Source organism: Scylla paramamosain, chromosome 29 (genome assembly GCF_035594125.1).
Source record: "Scylla paramamosain isolate STU-SP2022 chromosome 29, ASM3559412v1, whole genome shotgun sequence".
Classification (NCBI taxonomy): domain Eukaryota; kingdom Metazoa; phylum Arthropoda; class Malacostraca; order Decapoda; family Portunidae; genus Scylla; species Scylla paramamosain.
The window spans coordinates 13,238,521-13,260,557 of record NC_087179.1 but is presented as its reverse complement, the minus strand read 5'-3'; the positions used below and the strand labels follow the sequence as shown (position 1 = coordinate 13,260,557).

The window sequence follows — 22,037 nt, the reverse complement described above, 5'->3', positions numbered from 1 at the left end:
TTATCAACTCTCATCTTAATTGAATAAATTACTAAAATATCTCAAGAAAATAAGGTCTACAGTAAATTGTTCGTGCAAGTGAAGTGAGATCAGTCACTGCAGCTTTTAAGAATGGAATCATTTACGAAATCTGTATTAAGTAAGCTCATTGCAGTGCATTTAGAAATGAGCTAATTAATCATTATTCCTTTAATCATAATTTAAATCCTACTGTCATATTTAACTCAAATCTACTTGTATCCTATTTCATGCCAGTCCTGGCTTAGTGCCTGAATCACTTGCACATTATGCCACCCATTTCTGATCCTCAGCAGGATGGATTTGAGGATGAGAAATATATGTACATAAGTGAGATTCAGGTGACACTGAATAAAAAATATATGTACTTAAGGTGACACTGAATAAGAACATGCTTGTTTCATAAGAATGGAATTTATCAGATAAAAGTTGTGTTTACTCATAATTTACACTAAGATTACCAGTTGTTTTGCATTCACTTTAATACAACACTCCATCCTGGTATCATGATTAAATAAGATGATTGTTCAAAACTTTCGTAAAAGAAAATATTTAATTAAGGCCACCCTATCTCAAAAATTAAACTGAACTCTGTTGATATCTTTCTGGATTATCTCCCAGACAAACAGACTTGAATAAATGTGTACACCTTTGTCAGTCATGTTCAGAAGTGATGAGGTGTTGCAAGTAACTCTGGATTGCCAGGTGAAAGCAACCAAGTCATCTTTCAAAGATACTCTTGTATATTACATTTTCAGCATGTATTTGGAATTTGGTAGTTGATTACAGGTAACATATTTATGGAATATGATGTTTGTGAGCTCACAGGACTGGTCATGAAAATTTCAGGTAGTGAATAAACAATTAATGCCTCATGAAGCCTGTGCCTCACCTACCTTTTCCTCCTGTGACAGTTCTATGAGCGAGACCTGCAGTACCCACACCAGCGCAACATGTACCTCCGAGACGGGCGAATCAGTGGCAGTCCTTGGAAGATTGTGGTAAGTGTGTGTCAAGTGGGCAGAAGGTGAAGATAGAGCAACATGTTAGGCTGATAGTAAATGCACCACAGAGTAACTGAATGGTTGAAGATAAGTAAAAAATAAAACTAAAAATAAGTAAAGTAAATAAAAATAAAGTTAAATAAGTGGCTTTAATATTGTAGCTGAAGACTGTAATTCTCATGATTATTTTATTTCATTTTATAAAGTTGAAAATAATAAGAATAGACTTTAAATTTCCTAATTTTGTTATAAATTTTAATTTCTTTCACTCTTCTTTGTATGTGACATATACATTCTACTATACATTTCATGTATTCACCTACCATGTTTAGCTTCCTTTATTTCCTTATTTCCTGTTTTCTGTGCACTACTGTTACTTGCTCATTACTCAACTGAGCCTCTCTGTGTTGCAGGGTCTGGAGGCAATCCCTGATGAGGATGGAGCAAAAGAGTAGGTCGATGTGGGAAAGGCGATGTCATGAACCATAGTGTACATATATATATTATAATTATTATCATTACTGTTTCTTTGGTAATAAAAATAAGTAAGTAAACTGGTCATTTGACTGTCCCTTTATTAACACCAGAATTAGTTATGGAAGGACTGGATGTTAAAGGCACATTGATCTGTATGCATCAGAAAATCAATTGCACAACAAAAAAATGCATAAAATTTGTATAGTTACCAGTCAGCAAAATTGATGTGTTTTGGGTTTGTGCCATAACTCTTCATCCTTCCAAACTTGACCTTAGCATAAAACTTGGATAATACATTGAGGTTTGAAACACCTCAAGAGAAGTCAGCAGAGTAACATATGATGAAAGCTTCAAGTTTATTTCACACTATGTACAGAGTCTTAAGCTCCTGAGGTAAGCATAACAGAAGCACTTAGAAAAGAAACATGTCTTTGCACCAGACCTTTAAAACAATGCTGTTAAGGGAACACAACAGGACTCCAACCATTTGAGTGCTTCACATCACTGAAATGAACACCCATAAACACATGAACTAATTTTACCGAGTATTTCTGCTGAGGAGCTGTACCTGTAAAGAATGACCTAATTGTAATGTTATTTTTCACGCCTAACTTGCCCAAGACTAGAACGCATGAAACTGCTTATCACTATTACAGTATTTTTTGTGAATAAAACATTACATACACATAAAAGTTCAAGTGCATTCTTGTCAGTGTTTGGCACTTCTCCAGCAGCATAGTACCAAGTGTGTAGACAAAGGCCTGCCACCCAGGGCATACAAGGTTTTTAATATTGAGATGGTCAGTGTTTACTCGTGTAATGAGCTCCTGTACACCAGAGTTTTTTTTTCATAAAAAATTGATGCAATGAGAGGAATATGTATGGTAGTCTCCTGTAGTGACAGGTGCTTCACATGAGCAGTCTGGCTGGATCTGTGAGGCTATGATGCATCATAAGCACCAAGAGTCATCTGAGTGCATGTGCTAGTGAACTACCAAAATATGCATCCTTGAAGAATTCAAATTTTGATGTTCTTTATATACATACATACATATATATATATATATATATATATATATATATATATATATATATATATATATATATATATATATATATATATATATATTAATGTAACTCATCATAAGAAGGAAAATGTATGTATATAAAACCAGTGACACATCCATATAAATGATAGTGTAGAAATTGTCACGTAATACCAATGATGATGACAGATCTATGCTCGTCACTTCACACAGATTCCCTCCCAGCTACTACTGCCAGGAAAGAGATTGCCCATCAATTTTTAAAGAGCCATGCCTCCTATGTATTTTCACAAATACAGTTAATTAAATTTATTTTTGAATAAGAAGGCAAATCCATTAATAGTTTCTGCATTTCTATCTGATGGCAGTCCTCACACTAAGTATGTAGTTGATTTGCTCTGAAGCCAAAGTATGTCACACAAAACATCCATTGCTGTGGTACACATTAAACTGCCACATAATTTTCATAACCATCTTTAACATGACATTCTCAATAATTCACACCTTACATTTTACACATGGCCAAGAGAAAGTGTGTGGTGCATAACATTAACAAAGCACCCCAATAAGGAGGGTCTACCTTGCTGCTATTGCTCTGAGCTGCAGTGATGCAGAGTGGCAATGCATCAGGAAGCCAGCACTGGCCACTGCCTCCTAAGCTAAAGCAAAATTTGCCTCAACAAAATCTTTATTCCAGTATATTGTTAACCTGCTCTGAGCCCCTTCCATTGATTCCTAATAACATTTGGCTAATTATGTGATGGGTGATATTCTTTCCCTTGTTTTAGAAGTTTTTGTCTTCAGCATTGCAGCCCTAACTTGTTTAGTGTAAGAAAATCTTTATTTCATTATATTTTTTAATCTGCAAGGTGCTCTTTCCACTGATCCCTTCCTTATCTGGCTTGTGAGATTAGTGATTTTTTTTTTTTTTATGCTTAAACAATTTGTCTTCAACAATGTAACCTCACTTGTCATATAGTGTAGAATACCAAAATGTGAACTTATGAGCTCCAAAGCCTTCACCTTCACCTTCATAAACAAACTGCCAAGGTAGTTCTTTTGAATATTTTTGTTTCAATAAATTATTCATTTTGTGATATACTTACCTTCTAGGGTGTGAGCAGTACATTTTTCTCATGTTTTCTGAATTTAACATGAACACAAAGATATCAAGAATTATTGAGAGAGAGAGAGAGAGAGAGAGAGAGAGAGAGAGAGAGAGAGAGAGAGAGAGAGAGAGAGAGAGAGAGAGAGAGAGAGAGAGAGAGAGAGAGAGAGAGAGAGAGAGAGAGAGAGAGAGAGAGAGAGAGAGAGAGAGAGAGAGAGCTCACAAGGGTGATGCTGTGTGTCATGTTTCACCAACATGAAATGAATTAATAAATTAAATGATTGGGACCCTAACACTGGAGTAGGATGCCACTGCCCAAACCGGGCCAGAAAAGTGAAAAACTTCATACATTACAGCAGACATGCCACCTGTGGGCTGTGGTCTTGCAACTTCTGCTTTGTAATATTTACTTTGGATTGACAGGCTGTGGATGAAACCTATTCAAATATACAGCAGAGAACCTCTGGAGCTTTCTTAGTAAACTAAAAGCCTTTTGTTTAGGATGTAAAGTGCACCACATTGCTTGACTCTCCTCCTGTACTTAGCATCAAAGACTGACATATTTTTGCCACCCGAGGTCACATGAACTTGGCAACGCTGTCATGAGGTGATGACGTCATTTGCCAACTAGCCAACGTATTCCTGTTTTGTTTAGAAATGTGTAGCAGACTTTGTCCTCAAGTAAAACTATGGTGTCACAATCCATGATGATGATTACTGCAGTTTGTGAGAAATGAAAATTTTATGTCTCCAATTAGCCACTGCTTGTGTTGGTCTGAACAATTCCTTGTGACAGCTGCATGATGATGCTGGAGGGTAATTATGATATTCACCAATCCACCTTGCTGCAGTCTAAACCTTCTCACTTCAAGCAGTTTGAGACAGAGGGCTCCACAATAAATGCTGCAAAGATATAAGTTATACACTCAAGTGAAAAACATCACTCTTAACTCTGTAAAAACATGGCTGGGATTGTGTACAAATGGTCTACAAATCTTGCAGATAAATAGTAAGTAATACTATATACAAAATGGTATGATTTCAATGTCAACTAATGTGGAAATAAGCTATAATGCCCTGATTGCCACATGAACCAGTTTGTTTAATCTAAATATTGTATTACTTTCAGGAACACAACTATATGAGTGGGTTTCCTCAAAAGGAACAGTGGCATGTACCTTTAACTCTTCTTGTGTGAGGGATGAGACCACCTGGACCACAGCAGAGAGGCTGTGCTTCCTGACAGACACCAGAAGTGCAGGCAGCTGGTCACCAGCTGCCTGTGAGCATTTCACCACAGGCTTGCATTAGGGATGTATTATCAGACTTCACCACTGACCACTCAATTCTTGTATACAGCCCTACTAAATATTTCTTGTCTACTAAAATATTAAAACATTTTTAATATTTTTTTACAATGGAATTTTTCAAGATGTACCCAGTTATATTAATGACCTACCAATGCCTGTTTAATAAATAATTTTCTATTAATAATTCATTGGCACAATGTAAAGGATGTCTACAATTTCAGAAATATTTAACACATTCAATGAATATATATAATTATAAGGCAGATTTATTGAACATAATTTTGTCTTTAATGGAAAAAGCAACTCACTGACTCTCTTGTCCAAACAGATTCAACTACACCTTTGTGAGCCAACCAGCTCTGGAAAGCACTGGTGCAGGCCTAGCTGTGGGGGGTCAGAAGGGGTGGTGGTGGTGGTGGTGGTGATGGTGGTGGTGGTGGGGATCACATGACACAGCACTCTTCCCCCTGCTGTCCTTCACCAGGCGGGGCACTGCCATCCCCACCTGCTCCAGGCACCACCCCAGCAGCCCCCAGCACTGAGGACAGGTCAGGCAGGACAGGGTTGCCTGATGGGTCAAAGGACATGACTGGCCCCATGTCACCCACCAAATCCTTGGGTGGCTGACCCAACTCCTGCAGCTGTGGGCAGAGGAGGTAGGGTGCAGGGGAGGTAAGGGGATATGAGGTATTATTGAGAAATGTTTACTTGTTATAACTTCTTGTTCACACCAGTTTTCAAATAATTTTCAGGTATGTGGGTACTCCCAAGATACAAGATGATTTCAGATATAAGAATCAGCAATCATGAAACTCAAGAATACCACCTACAATAGAGTGAATGAACTATTACATACTATAAGTTTGGTGAAAAGGTGATCAATGAGAAATATAATAATAATAAAAAAAAAAAAAAAAAATAAATAAATAAATAAATAAAAATAAATAAATAAATAAATAAATAAAATAAATAAATCAGTAATCTTCACACATAAATGTTCTCCAATCCACCACCTCAGCACCTCCCTTCACAGCAAGCCAGAGAAGACAACACCCACCTTCTGCATGGACAACATGATCTTCTCAAACCGTTGTCCCCGCACCTCCTCTGAGTCTCCCTCAGTCTCCTCCTCATACAAGTCAACCACCTTTGGACAGAGCAAGGAGAGAAACAATGAATGGCTTATCAGTTTAAGTATTATAGTAACTGAATTTGAAATATAAAATATTCAAAACTGATGGATTTGATACTACTGGTGCTTCCCTAATTCATTCATTTTGGAAAATAACTAACAAAGCAACTGGAAAAAGAGCAGCAAAATAATGATCACTTTTCTTGACCTAACTTCAATGCATTTTTAAACTTTGAAAAACACCACATAATCTGGATGACAATTAAGTGATGCCAAAAAAGCTAAACTGGGTCATGTCCCCTACTGAACTGCAGATCTTTACAGGAAGCCTTCACAAGGATACACTCTGTGTACCACCTGAGAAATGGCCGTTATGGTGACTGAAAGTACAAGGCCCACATAAATGACCTTTAAATCTAACAACAGCTGGGACTTGGTGTCTGACACACAGCACTTCATTCTATCAATTAAAAGTTCAATCCTCAGTAACAGACTTTCTTAGTGAATTTATCCCATGCTCATCAATTTCTTAATGTGTCTGAGGTAATCAAGACTCGCCACACCACAGTCTCTGGCTTGCTCCTGCCTGTGTACCTGCTTCATGATGTCATACTGCTTGCTGTAGCGCGTGAAGTCCTCTTCTGGCAGGTTGGCACGGTTGTCTGCTAGCCAGTCGGGGTACTGCAGGTTTGAGTACAGAGGGCGAGAGTTAGCCAGCATAATGCCACTGAATACTGTAAGAATATATATACATCACTTCTGCTTATCCATATACTAAGCTGAGATCCCACTGAAGGGCTTGGTCTGCCTCTTTACATCAAATTTTACAAAGCAAGGGGATGACTGCAACATGTGTGACTAGGCTGTTTCTCCCACCACAAGTGTTTTAAGCATTCACCTTGTCTGTGATGTCCTTCATGGGTGAGTACAGCACCTCCTTGGACAGCACATTCTCCAACATTGCCTGCATCAGTGGGAACAAGGCTCCTAGTCCCCCCTCACCCCCAGCTGCCTCACCCCCACCCAGGCCCATATTCTCAAACATCTTGGTCAGGTCATCTGCACTTGGAGGGTTCTGAGAAGGGAAGTAAAACCAAGGTGAATTATTAGCAATTCAGATATCAAGCACGGGCATGCATATCATACATAAAGAGTTTGAGAAGATAAATGAGAGCAATTACACGCATCTTGGTTTGATAATTAGCAAGCATTAATTCAATCAGTCTGAGTTATATTGCCTGTCCAGTCAATTCTGACTTGACCTGACCTGAAGCTGCTCGGTGTTGTCTCCTATTTGCTTGAGAGTGTCTGCCAGGCACTGGGTGAAGTCTGCGTCAGACTTTGCCTCTTCCGCTGACTTGGTTGCCATCTGAGCAAACTGGGCAAACTGTGCAGCCATGGAGGAGAGGTCAACTTCAGGTGCCCCAGCTGATGACTGTGCTGGAGAGCTGGATGCCTGGGTGGTGGTGGCTGTTGCTGCCACCACTGGGTTCTCTTTCTCTGAGGTGTGTATGAGTCCAGTGAGTGTTGTGGCCTTTCTTTTCATGTATAAAGAAGCCAATGAAAGGTTTCAAGAGAAATGTCCATGAGCACCACACTTCAAAGCATGCTTAAAACACTGACAATATTTTTCTTATTCTTACCTTCCTGTTGTTGCTGCTGTTGCTGCATGAGTAACCGCATGGTCTGCTCAAACTGTGCTGTGGCTTGCTGCACAAATTCCTCTGTCCACATTTCCCCTTGCTTGGCTTGCCCTTCTTGGCCACCTGGACCACCCACTGCTGCAGTGATGCCTGCTGCAGTCACCAGGGAGGCCAGGTCTGTGCCAAGGGGTGCTGAGGCAGGGGCTGTGGAAGCCTGGGTAGGGTTTGGCACCTTAGGTTGAACAAAGTCTTGCAAAGCATCTGAAAGTGGTGGAAAACAATTATGAGTTCCTCTTTCTTCACCTTAATCAGAGTGAATTCAAGTTTCAGTTCAAACATATTAAAAACACGTCATGCTTCTCACCATCCAGCAGACTGTCCAGTTCTGGGTCGGGGACTTCCTCCACACCACCACCACCAATGCCACCACTGCCGTCAGCTGCTTTCTGCTCTCCCTCCCCAGACATCCTGCTGCTTACTGACTCACTCACGAGGATTCTAATACATTGGATGTGGTCTTAGAATTCCAGTAGTGGAGGTACACTTTTTGACATTGTTGTTTAATCTGTTCACAGTCAATGAATGAAAGTTATCAATACACCAATAAAACCAATTACATCAAAATGAACTGTTATGATTTCATAAAATTATTCAAATTTGACATACTATTCTCACAGCCACATAAATAATGTCTGAAAATTGTTGCAGTTTGTAATTATGTCATTAAAAAAAAAAAAAAAAAAAAATCAGATCTAAAAAGAAAAAAAAAATCCTGCCAACAGAATTCTTTCATTGACAGAGCCAAGAGAAAAAAAAAAATCTCTTTGTATAACTTTGAGAGAGGGGACGGATATTCCCGGTTTGTTTATATTTAAGGATTTTTTCTAAAAGCGGTGCTTTTTCTTTACTCTCTTGAAGTTGACCAAATTCGGCCTCCGCTACCCTACACCCCGCTTTCCTACCAGGTCCCCAACTTTGAGTGTCCTGGAGAGAAGCGGCAACAGAATACATAAGGAGCCGCTATTGATTAGATTTACTTTATGAAACCCAAACACATTTCCCACCGGCCCCTAAAACTTGCTACTGGCAGGAAGGAGGGACTGGAATGCAGTCTTATAATGTAGAATAAGACAGTCTCTCTTAAGGGTAACGAGTCTGTCAGTCATCAACAGGTGCATCTGAAGGCTTCCATATGAGTGCCACACAGCCACGGGCAAGGCACCGGAACCACCACGGCGGGCACTGCACACCTACCCAATGAGTCGAGTCGCCGTGAGGAGGGGCACCTGCCAACAAGAACTAACACTACCTGTCCCTTAAATCCCCTGAGACAGACTAGTAATAACTTGGCGCTCCTCAATTACAGACACAAGGTTATCAACTTCTAGGGTGATAATTACTTGTGGGTACAGTAGGTCACGCCGAACCGTTGTCAGCTGACTGAGGCCTGCACTTGTTTACTTGTGGCGCGTCGCTTGCCTCACGAGACAACCACGGCCATAGAACACGTGGGGCGCTCAGGCATGTCTCGTGTAAATCGCTCTTTTTCACTGTATTAATGCAAGGAAGCTATGGAAAGATAACACCCAGGCTTTACAGGTGTATTGGGTGGGTGTTTGGAAGGCTTGAGCTATTTTATACGTGGATTACGTTGAATTCTGCTATTTTTTTAAATTACAGTTTTGCTTTTTTGCATTCTCAATTTGCCATACTTCCAGTATTTTATTTATTTACTTATTTATTTATTTATTTTTTTTTGTATTTCTGGTTGGATGAAGTAGCTGAGTGGGAGAAACAAAGAGAGCTAGAATAGCGCTATCATATACAATATACAGATCCATTTAAAGAAACCACCCACGGCAGTCTCTCTTATTGGCCTTACTACTGCCGTTCACACAAGTCTTGGGTAAAGGCGCCAGGCGGAGACACTGACACTACGGAAACAGGTGGGGCAGGGCTTGTTTGGTGTGGTGGTTCTAAGCAGGACTCGTCCGTGGGTTCACTGAGCTAGTTTATAAAAGGTACGGTGGGGATCCTTCAGAGGACTAAGGAATTTTGGTATTACTTGCTTTCAAGGAAGCAGCAAGGGGAAGGGGTTATTTTGATTCGAGGGGTCAGTGTGAAGAGTTTACCGTCAGAGCCTGACGCCACGGGTCGACTTATAAGAGCCACTGGTCTGGAGAGAAGGACAGGCAGGGTACCTCAAGATAATAGTTTTTATTTCTATGTAAAGTGATCTACAACATACAACCAACAGACTGATTATAATTTTACTATAATAATAATAATAATAATAATAATAATAATAATAATAATAATAATAATAATAATGATAATAACAATAATAATAATAATAATAAATTATAATGAAATGTTGACCAGCATTATGTAAACCCAACTTTGATATCAAAAGTAGAAAACATTTACTCGGGTAATATATTATTATTTCATTATTAGTTATATGTATATTTATTATAAACTTTTTAGAGTGATGTGGCACAACAGATAACAACAACAAAGTAGTATTTGGATATTAGATAATCTTTTTTTAGAAGACTGAATATAATTTCTCAAAAGAAAACATTATAAGCAACTGACATCAGTCGCTTGTATAGTCTATATATTCTTTGGGGATGGGGGGACGAGGGGGAGGGACGAGAAAAGAAAAATGGAGAAGGAAAGGGGGAGGGATGAAAGAAGTCACATCCATATAAATATCTTGAAATAGAAACTGCAACTATTTAAAAGGCTTTGTTCATTAATCGTTATTACTAATGTTCCACACGAATAACGAATGCACCAAAAGGGGAGAACGAAAGGAGCAGCAAAACGCAAGGACGAAAACGTTACACACGCGACGACTACGACCAAGAAACGTTCGGTTCCTAAAGGGAGGGTAGTGGTGGTGGTGGTGGTAGTTGGGGATGGGGGAGTTTGTTTACACATGGCTATTATCGTACTTTTGTTTATCATACTCTCACTGGGATGTTTCAGAAGTCTATTTACAAATACGTACAAAATTTACAAGTTGGAGTGTGACCCAGTATATAGGTGTGTGTGTGTGTGTGTGTGTGTGTGTGTTGAAGGTTTGTGGTGAATGCTGGGTGGTTGGGAACATGCTAACAACAGTCTTACGTACGGCTGTCTGTTAGTATTGTGTACGTCTTTTTTTGCTGTCTTGGTAAAGGGTATAAAAAATAAACAAGAGTGGAGGAAAAATCGTTACAGTGGAAATTATGTATTAAGTTATGGAAAGACAAGGCGACTTATTTTTATTATTACCTACGACAAAGAATTTATTTATTTATTTTTTTATTCCTAAAGGGACAACACGACGGACGCTTTTAATTCGACAAAATACAGAAATGGATTGATGATGAAGTTGATAATAATAATAATAATAATAATAATAATAATAATAATAATAATAATAATAATAATAATAATAATATGGTTGATGATGATGATGATGATGATGATGATGATGATAGTGGAAAGGACATAACACGATGAAAAATAACACTATCCACTTCTCCAAGATGACACTGGCCCCGCAGGCACTGTACGAGAGAGAGAGAGAGAGAGAGAGAGAGAGAGAGAGAGAGAGAGAGAGAGAGAGAGAGAGAGAGAGAATTTTCATATCTTACAAGCTACAATCACCATTCAGTTCTCGTGGAGCAAAAACACACAGAATAAGTACTACATGCATACAAATACCAACGCTCACTCGTTACAGGCCCAGCTCAAGTCACCCACCTTGAAAATACATAAATAAATGATGATCTTAACATTACCAGAGACGATTTCTTCGCAAGGCCTTTGCATATGAACATAACGAAGGGTGCAAGAAGCCAAAAGGCCTACAGGGGGCAGTCCTTTCACATTAGCATCTTTCGCAAGAGAAATTAAACTTTTCCTTGCTCGAACTGATTCTATTAGGATGTAGCCTCGTATACTTAAAACACTTTGGACTCTCATTACGATTATTTCCAAGGACCAGAGAGACAGTCAAATTTTAGTTTCCTCTTTTCACCCATTAGTCCTTGCTAAACCACCAAAATAATTAAATTTATTCTTGAAAACCATACTAACTTCCAATACAGCCTGTTAGAATCGTCAAGACGCCCACATGTTCAAGTATACAGACCGCAGCCCATCATTCTTTATGATTCCCTGTTTGTTTCCATGCATTGGAATGGAGTGAAGAGAGAAGATGGAAGCGTAAGTGAAAGTGAACAGTTTTACCTTACACACGTGACTGCTGTAGCGTATATTAGAAAATCCAACATTTTTATTCCTTACTTATCTTACACTTGCTCCGGCGCCTTTGTAGGAGCTTATAGCAGTCCCACAGTTCGCACTTGAAGACTACAAACACTAGTGCCCTGTAGATCGCAGTGGTATGACAAATCACGGCGCAGGGAACCACGTGCTCGTGTCAGACGTAAACAAACGCTGACTTTTAATATTGCATCCAACACATCCCTACAGTCCAATCTTGATATGAAAACCATTGTTTACCTCTCTGTGTAGCCGTGGAACTCACTACATCATCGGCAAAAAAGTGTTCACAGGTATAAAAGCAAAAGGATGAGGTGGTAGGAAACGAGGATGTGTGTGAGGTGAAGGGATCGGGCTACAAAAAGCGGTGCGTTGAGCAAGATCAGCCAGAACGCCTCACGCCAGGCTCCACGCCGCCCTCGCCAAGAATACTCGATAGATATTACGAAAAATAACCCATGATTCTGATAATGAGACATGGCTGCAGTTGAAATCAAGAAAAAAATATGTAATAAAGCCTGTCCCACTTGAACGAGGGAATTTATGAGAAATCGTCAACAATTCGAATGATGAGATATGGCTACTTTTAAAATCAAGGAAAACCACGTAATAAAGATTGCCCCCACTCGAATCTAGTATCAGAAAACATTACAGAATAATAAAAAATAAAAACTTTCCCCATATAATTACAATGCTCAACATGATAACGCAGATTGTCGCACTTCAATTTATTAGTAGTGACATATTTGCGGAACTGGCGTGGGATCTTTATCGGACATCCACTATTTGAATTTGCGTGATGGAGGGCTGAAGGGCGAGGTGGCTGTCGTGGGGGGGAGGCCGAGCGCTGTGTTGATTGGTCTGTATAGGTATTCATTTGATCCTTTTTTGTTTTTCCCCGCGAAACTGTGATTCTTAGTTTGAAGAGATTATTTTCCACGAAGATGAGGAAGAAGCTGAACGTGACTTCCGCTTGATTAAGACACAGAAGAAATTATTATCTTTTCTTATAGCATAGTGTTATATATATATTTTTTCCACTCCACTCTTGTTTATACATATCCATTTCTTTATTAATCAACATTATTATCGTCATTATTGTTACTTACTGAGGCGAGTGACTCGGGAAGAGAGAAACAAAGAAATATCACTTATTCCCCTTCACACATATAAAAAAAAAAAAATAAATAATAATAATAATAAAAATAGAAAAAAATAAATAAAAGGAACGTACACAGATTTGTTTTCGTAATGCACATCGAAACAAGATTAATTAACGAACATGACACGTAAAGAATGACAAGAATGATATAGGAAAAAATGAAGTAATAGTAACAGCATTATTAAGTGAAAAAATAACTGAATCATAGACGGAGGAACAGCTATGAGAGAATGGACGAAGTTATCATGAGTGGACTTCAGTTTGTCATTATTATCTTATAGCGTTCGGGGCGAGTCGGATTAGAGAACAGATGGTGATGGATTATAAGAAAAAGCCTCACCCAGAGAAAAAAAAGAATATATCCCAACACATTATAAGAAGAGAGGGGGAAAAAGAAAATGGATGAACATGCAAAGGAAGATAAAATAGGGAAAACAAAAATGTTTTTTTCTTGAGACCTAACGAAAAAAAAAAGTACGGAAGTTATTTTCTTTTGACAATAGATAAGTGGTAACATTCTTATCCTTCCGAAACGCCTCTCACTACTCGCTAGACGTCTACGTTTATATATACGTATATATATTATGAAATTTAGAAAAATATCATTATGGAAGAGGTTTACGTAACTCTAAAAAGATTTGTGCAAAGTATTGGGGAAAAGTACTCATTTGAAGACGACGTAAGTAGATTAATAAATTATCTCCATTTTGTATTTTTTTGCTTTTTCCCCGCCATAAAAACTGGATCTCTAGTCTACTTTGAGCTTTGACTCACTTTCAGTTATTTATTTATTTATTTATCTTTATATATATATTAGTAATGACGAATATAACTTCTCTTTTTATAAAGCATCAAGACATGCGTATCCTAAGTGTCTTAACAAAAATAAAAAATATGCTTATAACAATCTGGAAGTCACAAATACATTAAAAAGATTTTGATCAGCGGCAAATCTTCACCCTGTCACCCTTTGTAAATGACTAAAAAATATATTATGGAACCCGTTTTAAGTATGGCAATAATGCATTCTCTCTCTCTTTGTTTTGCTTCTTATTTTTTAAAACCTCTAGACATGTAAATATATATATTTATATAGAAATCTCTCTCGGGAGGAAAGCATGCATGGTTTGGGGGCAGCCGGGGCGGCCCCTTAATGCCTTGGTGAATGCCACGAATAAATGCATCACTGACCACGTGTCGGAGTCTTGATCGAGCTCTTTGGAATCTCAGTTAAGTTGGTTCATCAATAAAACACACCAATAAATAAATAAATAAATAGACGAGAACACAACACTCACGCAGGAGGCTGTTACAAAAGTTGTCTTAACGTCCTCTTCTCTCCTTACCGTTAACTTGATATGCATGTTATCAAGAACGACGCGAACAATAATAATAATAATAATAATAATAATAATAATAATAATAATAATAATAATAATAATAAAGGAGATATGCTCACGCTCGCCTACAAAACAACTCAGCCAACACCAAGACGACAAAAACACTGAACGGTCGATACAACACCAACGCGGCGAAAACTGACAAGGGAGGAGGTATTTATGCAAAATATTTCCTTTAAGGGGGAGCGGGGTAATGTACAGGACCAGACCATATTTGTACACAGTATTTACACGAGAATCTTTGAAGTTTGAATCCATCCCCAGCAAGCCTCCGAGCAGCACGTGTCGCCTGCCCGCCGCCCGTCACTTGTCCACACACTCACAGCTCTTGCATGCCCTGTAGCCGCAGCGCCGCCTTTCTCATCCCATTGGCGTCGCTGCTGCCATGCACTGCTACTGCTGCTGCTCACTACAAAACACTTGGATGGCTTATTCTCACTGTCAGGACTATCTACAGTTACGATCACAAGTGCTCCACGGGCAGGACACGTCTGTTCCTGCCGCCACGCGTCTGCCATTCTCCCACTCACTCGCTGCATAAACAGCTAAAAAATCCCTTGGTCCTAGAGCCTCTAATGAAAGAGTCTGCATCACATGGGTGTCCAAGAAAACTTACTGTATTGTCTCTTCCTAATACGGCCACTGCCTGACGTGGCAGGGCAGCCTGAGGAGGAAGTGGTCTGTGTGTAGGTCTTTGGTTTTGCGGTTGTCCCAGCCGCCGCGCTGCCGGCTCCGGGCCCGGGTGGAGCGGGGCTGGGTGGGGCATGCTTTTCGGGGCACGCCAAGTACCAGTACTGACGTCACCATTCTCAAATTCCTTTTGTAGGACTCAAATCTCATCGGCAAAATAGTTTTTCACCTGACAGAGTCCGGGGCAGAGTGTGCGAGGCGGCCTCCGTGGAGTGTCCCCCGGTCCCCACCCCCCCGGGTACCCATTATCTCCATACTCGCTGGAATTTTTTGAGCGAGACTTTCTTCAGCTTGTGGACAGCGGCACGGAAGTCAGCGGCTGGATGATCGTCATCTGAGAGGATTTCTCCTTCCGAGTGTGCTCCACTGGTGCCTCCTGTACCACGCCACGTTTCGTGCATGCTCTTGAAGCGGCGGTGGTCCTGGTAAGCATCGTGACCAGCTGCCAAGGCGCTTGGGTCACTGTAAGTCTCCTTGACTGGCCGCCGCTCATGAAGCCGCGAGCGACTGACGCGGCTGATGGCTGTGGAAAGAGTGGAGGAGAGGGCCGATGCAGCAGCTGATGCGCGGCTGAGAGTACCGTCCAGCGGGGCGCCTCGCTCCCGCAGCACCAGCTTGCCTAATGTCTGCCATCCAGCCTGCACCTTGTAGATGTTCTGATTGTCAGGAAGCACGCGCCGTTCCACTCGTGGACAACGTTTCTTGGCTGAGCTGCCTGCCATCTCTGTCAGCTGGCCATATTCCAGTTCTTCCACTAACACAAAGCGGGTAGGGTCTTCCATGCGGCGTGCCTTGACCAGCGCCTGTGCTAGGATGTCCTGTGCTGTGCTGGAGGTAGGTGCCTTTAGGATTGTATAGGGAATCTGTGAGGCTACATTGTACACACACACTAGGAAAGTGTCCTCCTCCTCCCAACCTTTAGCTTCCTCTGTTACCTCACCCTCTGTTGCACCACGCTTTTTCTTCATGATGGTGGTGAGCCATGCACGGGTGCTCGGGTCATCTGAGGTCTTCTTTAGCACAAACTTGCCGTCGCCCTGCCAGTGCGCCTGCGCCTCCAGCGGCCGCTCATTCATGTCAAGAATGCGCTGTGTTGTTGGATTGTCACCCTTGCGCTGCCACCCTTTGGCCACCTCTTCAATAAGGATGTAGTCCTCGATGCGTGCACCCTTGCCTATTTTGACCATAGCTTTGTTGATGACGTCCCTTGCTGTACATTCTTGTGTGGCGCTGATTACTGTGTATGGCTCGTCAGGCACCACTCCGTGAATCTTTACGAAAAATTTCCGTCGCTTAAGTGCCACAGTTGGCGTCACATCCTGGTGCTCCACATGGGCCTCCTTTAGTGCGGAGTCCTGTGTGGTGGGATCATGGCCAGGTGACAATTGCTGTATCTCGTATTCCTCCTCTTCCATGAGTGTGTAAATGAACAGAGTGGACACTGGCAGTGGCTGGTTCTGCAAGTTACGTAAACGTACGTGACGGTAACCACGGCGGAGGCACCGCAGCGGCAGAATGCGGAGTGCTGTGGTGTGGCCCGTGCTGGTGTCTGTGACTGTGAGTCGCAAGAAGGCCAGATCCTTGAACATGACATGGATGTTGAAAGTGTCATTCCAGATGGGATTGAAGGAGTTGCGTTGCACCACCTTTGTCTTGAACTTGAGGCAGTCTACTGGGATGCCCAGGATCTCCACCTCCACCTGAGGACTGCCCTGGAAGTTGTCTTGACACACGTACTGGCCTGAGATGACGGACACCCGCAGGTTCAGGACGTGCAGGCCATCAAACTCCTTGTCAAAAGGATTGAAGCGTCGGTACATCATGTGGTTGTAGTCCCACATCACCCTGGGCTTGAGCACATACCCACAGCGGCCGTTCTGCTCAAACATGGCTGAGTTGAGGTGGAGGTAGGTGTCATCTGTCTGATAGTTGAGTGCTGCCATCTGTATCCCAAAGGCCCAGAAGTACAGTGGGTTGAAGTTGGAGGAGTCAATGCGCATGGCAGCAGGGTAGGTGCGCATCAACTGTGTCTCAGTGTGCTGCAGGGCGTCCAGCGGTTGACGACGACACAGCCTCTTGGCTGAATTTTCATTGAGCGAGGAGCACTGGTAGCACGGGTGCACGCCCATGGCACGCTTCAGGATGGGTGGCTGCAGGATGGGCTCCAGACGGCTGGGGTCTGAAGCCACCTGGGAGTGCACCAGTATGGGGGTGTTGGTGATGATGGGTGGCTGCACAGTGCTCTTGCGGCCACCCATCTTTTTACCCTTGACTGACTCTCTGGGGCTGGAAAGGTTGAAGCCATGGAACTTGACAGCCTGACAGTAGTTAACGAGGTCCGAGAGTTCCTTGGCAATCTGGCTGCTTTGTTTCTTATATTTTGGAGGCGGCAACTCTTCCCCTTCCAGGTGGTCGTCACTCTGGGATTTTGGACGAAAGCGGCTGCCCTCAGCACTCGACAGTGACTCGGTCCTTGTGCCCATGGACACACTCTTGATGAGCGAGGAGCAGTGCTTGTCGTCCTCAAACAGAGTGTCGTGGGCCAGTTCAAAGGGGTTGTGTTCTGAGGGAAAATAATGTTAGTACAGACACATGCACCAATATTTACCCCTGTATACCTCCCCACACACATCAACCATTGCTTTCCCTGCCAGCCTCCCTCTGCCCTTCACTTTCCCTAAATACTGTTACAACCCTCCCTAGTTCCTTACCTAGGCCTTGCACTACATACCTGGTACTTCCTGGCCTCATCATTCCTTACACTAACCCCAACATCATCCTTCACTCAAATTTATCTTCAAATAAACAACTAAATTCCAAGTAACCTCACCCTCATCATCATAGTCATCATCTTCATCCTCATCATCAGACTCTGGGTCATTCAAGGAGCCGGTGGATGTGTTGCTGACCAGTGAGTTGGTTCGGCCCGGGGATCGGTTTGAAGTGCCCTTGGATGAGAGACCGTCACGTCCCACATCTGCCACCAGCTTCTTGTTCTGCAGGGGACACACACAAGTCACTTCCAGGATCTGTAACAGGCTATTACACAGGCTGTCTTTCCTTCCACACCCTCCTTCGTGTTGAAATTGTCTGGATATTTTGTGGCTAGTGAAGATATACCTACAAGCCAACTACACACTTTTTCTTGCTCTATGGTCTTTAATCTTTTTCCCTCATTCTATGCACCTTCATCTCTCACTCTCTCCACATAACTCACATCTCTTTACTCTCTCCTACCTCTCAGCATTCCTTCATCTTTCACATCTATCATCTTCCTTTCATTGTTCCTTCATCCTTCCTTTCTCCACACTCCCACAACAACATTCTACTGCTTCTAGACTCCACATTTCTTCACAGCTCCATCCCTACACTCCTTCATGTCTCATCCCTCCACACCAGCCTTCCACTATCTCCTCCTCACCTTGATCAGGATGCGGTACTTGAGTTGTGAGGGGCTGGGCAAGTGTACATCCTCAGAGAAGTCTGCCTCAAAGAGAAACTTAGTGACCAGCTTCTCGCCAAACACCTGCATGAATATGTTGGCCATCCTAGACTGCTGTGGAAGGGAACAGTGGTTCTCGATGGACAGGATGATGGGGTACGGCGAGGTGACAAAGGCACTGCGATTGATGGTCTCCACTACACTCCTGAAGAAGACACAGAAGCGGCGGTGGTGAGTGTTAATACAAGACAAGGATGGTAGGATAATTACAAAGGCAATGGTAGGAGAGGAATGGTACTTGCCTAAGAGAAATGCTGTGAAAATAAATGCCTAAATGTCTACATATGATCAGTAAGACAAAGGTTGGAGTCATAAAATATTAACAAATAAGGATGATATCTCTGTTTTTCTTATTGTGGTGTGATTTTTCTGGATTAAACACTGACAGTATTGTGATGGATTTTTCTGTGGACAAAGTTAGGTGAGGCAGGCAGTGAAGGTTCTCACCTGAAGGGAATTTTGGTGGTGAAGGTATGGCCATGGTAGATCATCGGGGAGCCATCATCACCATCCCAGCAGTCCAGCTCGACACAGCGGCACCCTGTCAGTAGCACCTAGGAGACAAGAGAGGAAAAGGAACAGTAACTTAACCTCACTTTCCTCATCTTTCTATTCTTCTCACTCTTCCAACCTTCACATTCGTTCCTCAAACATTCTCATCCTCCTCATCTCCCTGTTCTTCTCACTCTTTCAACCATCACTTCTTAAAACTTCCCCTCATTCTCCTTGCCTCTTCCTCATGCCACTGTCCCCACCAGCAGCAGTCACCCCTCACCTGGCTGTACAGCTCCACAGAGGACTCGCCCTTCAGCTGATGTCCCGTCAGGTAGGTGTTGTGGGAGGAAGCAATGTAGTAGTTGGAGAGAGGCATGTTCATTTCATCCTCATCAGGTATCATTTTCTCATTTGGGAAGGCATAGTTGTCCTCGTCCATCATGAATCTTGCAAAGCCCTCAAATGACATAAGATCCTGTGTCCTGTGGGGTAGTAGTAGTAGTAGTAGTAGTAGTAGTAGTAGTAGTAGTAGTAGTAGTAGTAGTAGTAGTAGTAGTAGTAGTAGTAGTAGTAGTAAAATCAGAAACTGTACTAAACTATATGGCCAAACCAATCAATCAATAAGCCTCACCTGAGTGCTGGATCAGGTTCGTGTCTATAGAGAAGGCTGCGCACCTCCTCCAGGCTGCGAGGCTCTCCCTGCTGCTCCTCAAGGAACCGCCTCAGCTCTGCCAGTGTCACCACCTGTGGGGGACAGATGCATGAGGCAGAGGCAGAAGGAAGGGAAGGCAACAATATGGGTAAAGTAAAGCAGAGGAAGATAGTAAAGTTAATGGTCAAGGAAAAGACAAGCATGAGTGACAGGTAAGGAGGAGTGTTCTACTAAATGGAAAGGAATGCTCACCTGACTCTTGGAGCTGTCCAGGCCTGCACAGTTGGTGACAATGCTGGCAGCAGCAACAGCATCAAAAATCTTCTTCTTGTGGCAGTTGTTCCTGAAGACAAGGAGGTCAAGGGAGGTGTTCCGCGTCAGCAAGCCCAAGGAAGGCTTAGCTAAAGGTGGGGCCCTTTGGGCAGGGCTGGTTGGGGGTGAAGAGGGGCTGAGGCCAGGGTCATCCAGGGAACTGTCAGACAAACTCTTACGCGTGACAGCGAGAGTCTTGAAGAGTTCCCGAAGATCATTCCTTGCACGTAGACTAAATGACTTGTACAGCACCACAAAGTCCGTGAAGTCCAGCTCCGCTGCCTGTGTGATGCTCTCGCCCCGGAAGCCCCGTGGCGCCACCGGCATGAACTCCCCACCATTGCCCGCCCCACTGGACCTGCTGCGCTCCCTGAGGGGAGGTGACCGTGAACAGGTGGCCATGGCAGGAAATACTGCCTTCATGACATGTACTACAACAAACACAGTGAACAAATGAGGGGAATATTACTACAATCAAATATCTTTCATATACAGCAATTAAATAATAGAAAATAGCATTAAAAAAAAGATAATATGTAGCAGAACAAAGCACAAAGTACTACTGAGAGTCCTGTCTTGCTGGTGGTAAAAAGAAAAGTACATAAACTTAAAAATATGACTCTTCCTCAGCACAATACACAATGCAATCAAATGAAAACAACAACAACTATAATAATAATATTCTACCTATACAGTGAACTGACGTATCCATGAAGTGGGACAGTTGAGATGAGATGCCCATAAACACACACACACACACACACACACACATTCACTCAGACATAATCTCTCTCTCTCTCTCTCTCTCTCTCTCTCTCTCTCTCTCTCTCTCTCTCTCTCTCTCTCTCTCTCTCTCTCTCTCTTTTCCTCCTACCAACCTGTACCCAATAGCCTGCTGCAGGGGAGAGGGAAGACCCGTGGCAGGATCATAGGAGGGTCTGGGCACAGCAGGCGAGGGGAGGTGTGGCGTGGCGTGGGAGGCGATGAGATGCTCGGAGGCAGCGTCACAGGAGCGGGAGCGTGGCGGGGAGGGATGAGTGGAGTGGGCGGGCGTGGGGAGGACTGTGCGACGACTGGTATTGGAGAGGGCAGGGGAAGGCACCACTCTCATCTCCTCCATACATTTAGTTCCATCCTGAAGGGAGATTAGGTTGAGTAGTACATGTATGAGGGTGAATATATTATTCTTCCTTCCTTTCCCTTCCTTTCTTCCTCCTCTTTACCACATGTGCATTCATCCTCCTGACCTTCTCTTCTCTTACCTTGGACACAGTGATAGTGGCTTGGGACTTGAGTTTCTTCAGCTTGGTGCTCCCTGATCCCCGTTTGGTGATGGGATCCTGCGGGGACATGCTTCCTGTTGTGGAGGTTCCCCAGTTCCTGCCGCCAAAGATCTGCAGAAGGGGATGAAGGAGGAATGAAGAGTTATGAAGAATTGGATGTCATATACTAGTGGTGGTGGTGGCAAGAGGACAACACTGGTGAGTCACAGGTGGATAGGTGAGACCATATGACTGGAGTGGAACAGAAGGCTTGTGTTGTAATGAGCGGCAGTGTGACCCAAACAGTGGAGGAGGAAAGACTGATGCTTCTGGTGGTGGTGATGCTAAGGAGTGTTGCATGGTGTTACTTGGCAATGAAGATCACATTATGTATTCATAGGTCCAAAATTAATGCTTATCAGATCTTTAATGTGAAAGTGAAAGAGATCACACTATGAAAATAAATAAACAAATAAGATATAAGAAATCGTGAACCTGAAATGTGGAAATACGAGGGATTAAACATGTTAAACACAGAAATAA

General features: G+C 42.5%; 2 protein-coding genes across 13 annotated transcripts in view; both read right to left on the bottom strand.

The window, feature by feature from the left end:
* Positions 1-1,843: 1,843 nt before the first annotated feature.
* On the bottom strand, positions 1,844-9,286 carry LOC135115348 (peroxisomal biogenesis factor 19-like). 3 transcript variants are annotated; one of them, XR_010275964.1, is made up of 9 exons: positions 9,139-9,271; positions 8,103-8,303; positions 7,739-7,999; positions 7,363-7,595; positions 6,994-7,170; positions 6,690-6,776; positions 6,021-6,110; positions 4,832-5,604; positions 1,844-4,556 (listed from the first exon to the last, which is right to left on the bottom strand). XR_010275964.1 is itself a non-coding variant. In XM_064032019.1 (8 exons), the coding sequence occupies exons 2-8, from the start codon at positions 8,203-8,205 to the stop codon at positions 5,407-5,409; spliced, it is 1,149 nt and encodes a 382-aa protein (XP_063888089.1). In that variant the 5' UTR covers positions 8,206-8,236; positions 9,139-9,286; the 3' UTR covers positions 1,844-5,406. The 3 variants fall into 3 exon arrangements, 2 of the variants coding, with proteins under 2 accessions (XP_063888089.1, XP_063888088.1); XM_064032019.1 differs by having other exon boundaries at positions 1,844-5,604; positions 8,103-8,236; positions 9,139-9,286; XM_064032018.1 differs by having other exon boundaries at positions 1,844-5,604.
* A 650-nt stretch (positions 9,287-9,936) lies between these two features.
* Positions 9,937-22,037, bottom strand: part of LOC135115347 (1-phosphatidylinositol 4,5-bisphosphate phosphodiesterase epsilon-1-like) — a 77,602-nt gene continuing 65,501 nt past the window's right edge. For 5 of the 10 annotated variants that reach the window (XM_064032007.1, XM_064032008.1, XM_064032014.1 and 2 more), the window contains 9 exons: positions 21,495-21,626; positions 21,111-21,367; positions 20,173-20,602; positions 19,900-20,012; positions 19,549-19,750; positions 19,221-19,327; positions 18,693-18,918; positions 18,102-18,267; positions 9,937-17,834 (listed from right to left, as the gene is read on the bottom strand). In XM_064032007.1, the coding sequence (XP_063888077.1) occupies positions 15,517-17,834; positions 18,102-18,267; positions 18,693-18,918; positions 19,221-19,327; positions 19,549-19,750; positions 19,900-20,012; positions 20,173-20,602; positions 21,111-21,367; positions 21,495-21,626 (3,951 nt within the window). In that variant the 3' untranslated portion in view covers positions 9,937-15,516. The remainder of the gene's footprint in view (positions 17,835-18,101; positions 18,268-18,692; positions 18,919-19,220; positions 19,328-19,548; positions 19,751-19,899; positions 20,013-20,172; positions 20,603-21,110; positions 21,368-21,494; positions 21,627-22,037) is intronic. The other 5 variants (XM_064032010.1, XM_064032011.1, XM_064032009.1 and 2 more) reach the window with 5 other exon arrangements.

Bases quoted from the DNA above. Each gene is read 5' to 3' on its own strand.
- LOC135115348 (XM_064032019.1), bottom strand. From the start codon at position 8,205: ATGTCTGGGGAGGGAGAGCAGAAAGCAGCTGACGGCAGTGGTGGCATT. The intron at 7,596-7,738 runs GTAAGAATAAGA...TACACACCTCAG, and splicing joins ACAGCAGCAACAACAGGAAG to AGAAAGAGAACCCAGTGGTG. The intron at 7,171-7,362 runs GTCAGGTCAAGT...TTCCCTTCTCAG, and splicing joins ACAACACCGAGCAGCTTCAG to AACCCTCCAAGTGCAGATGA.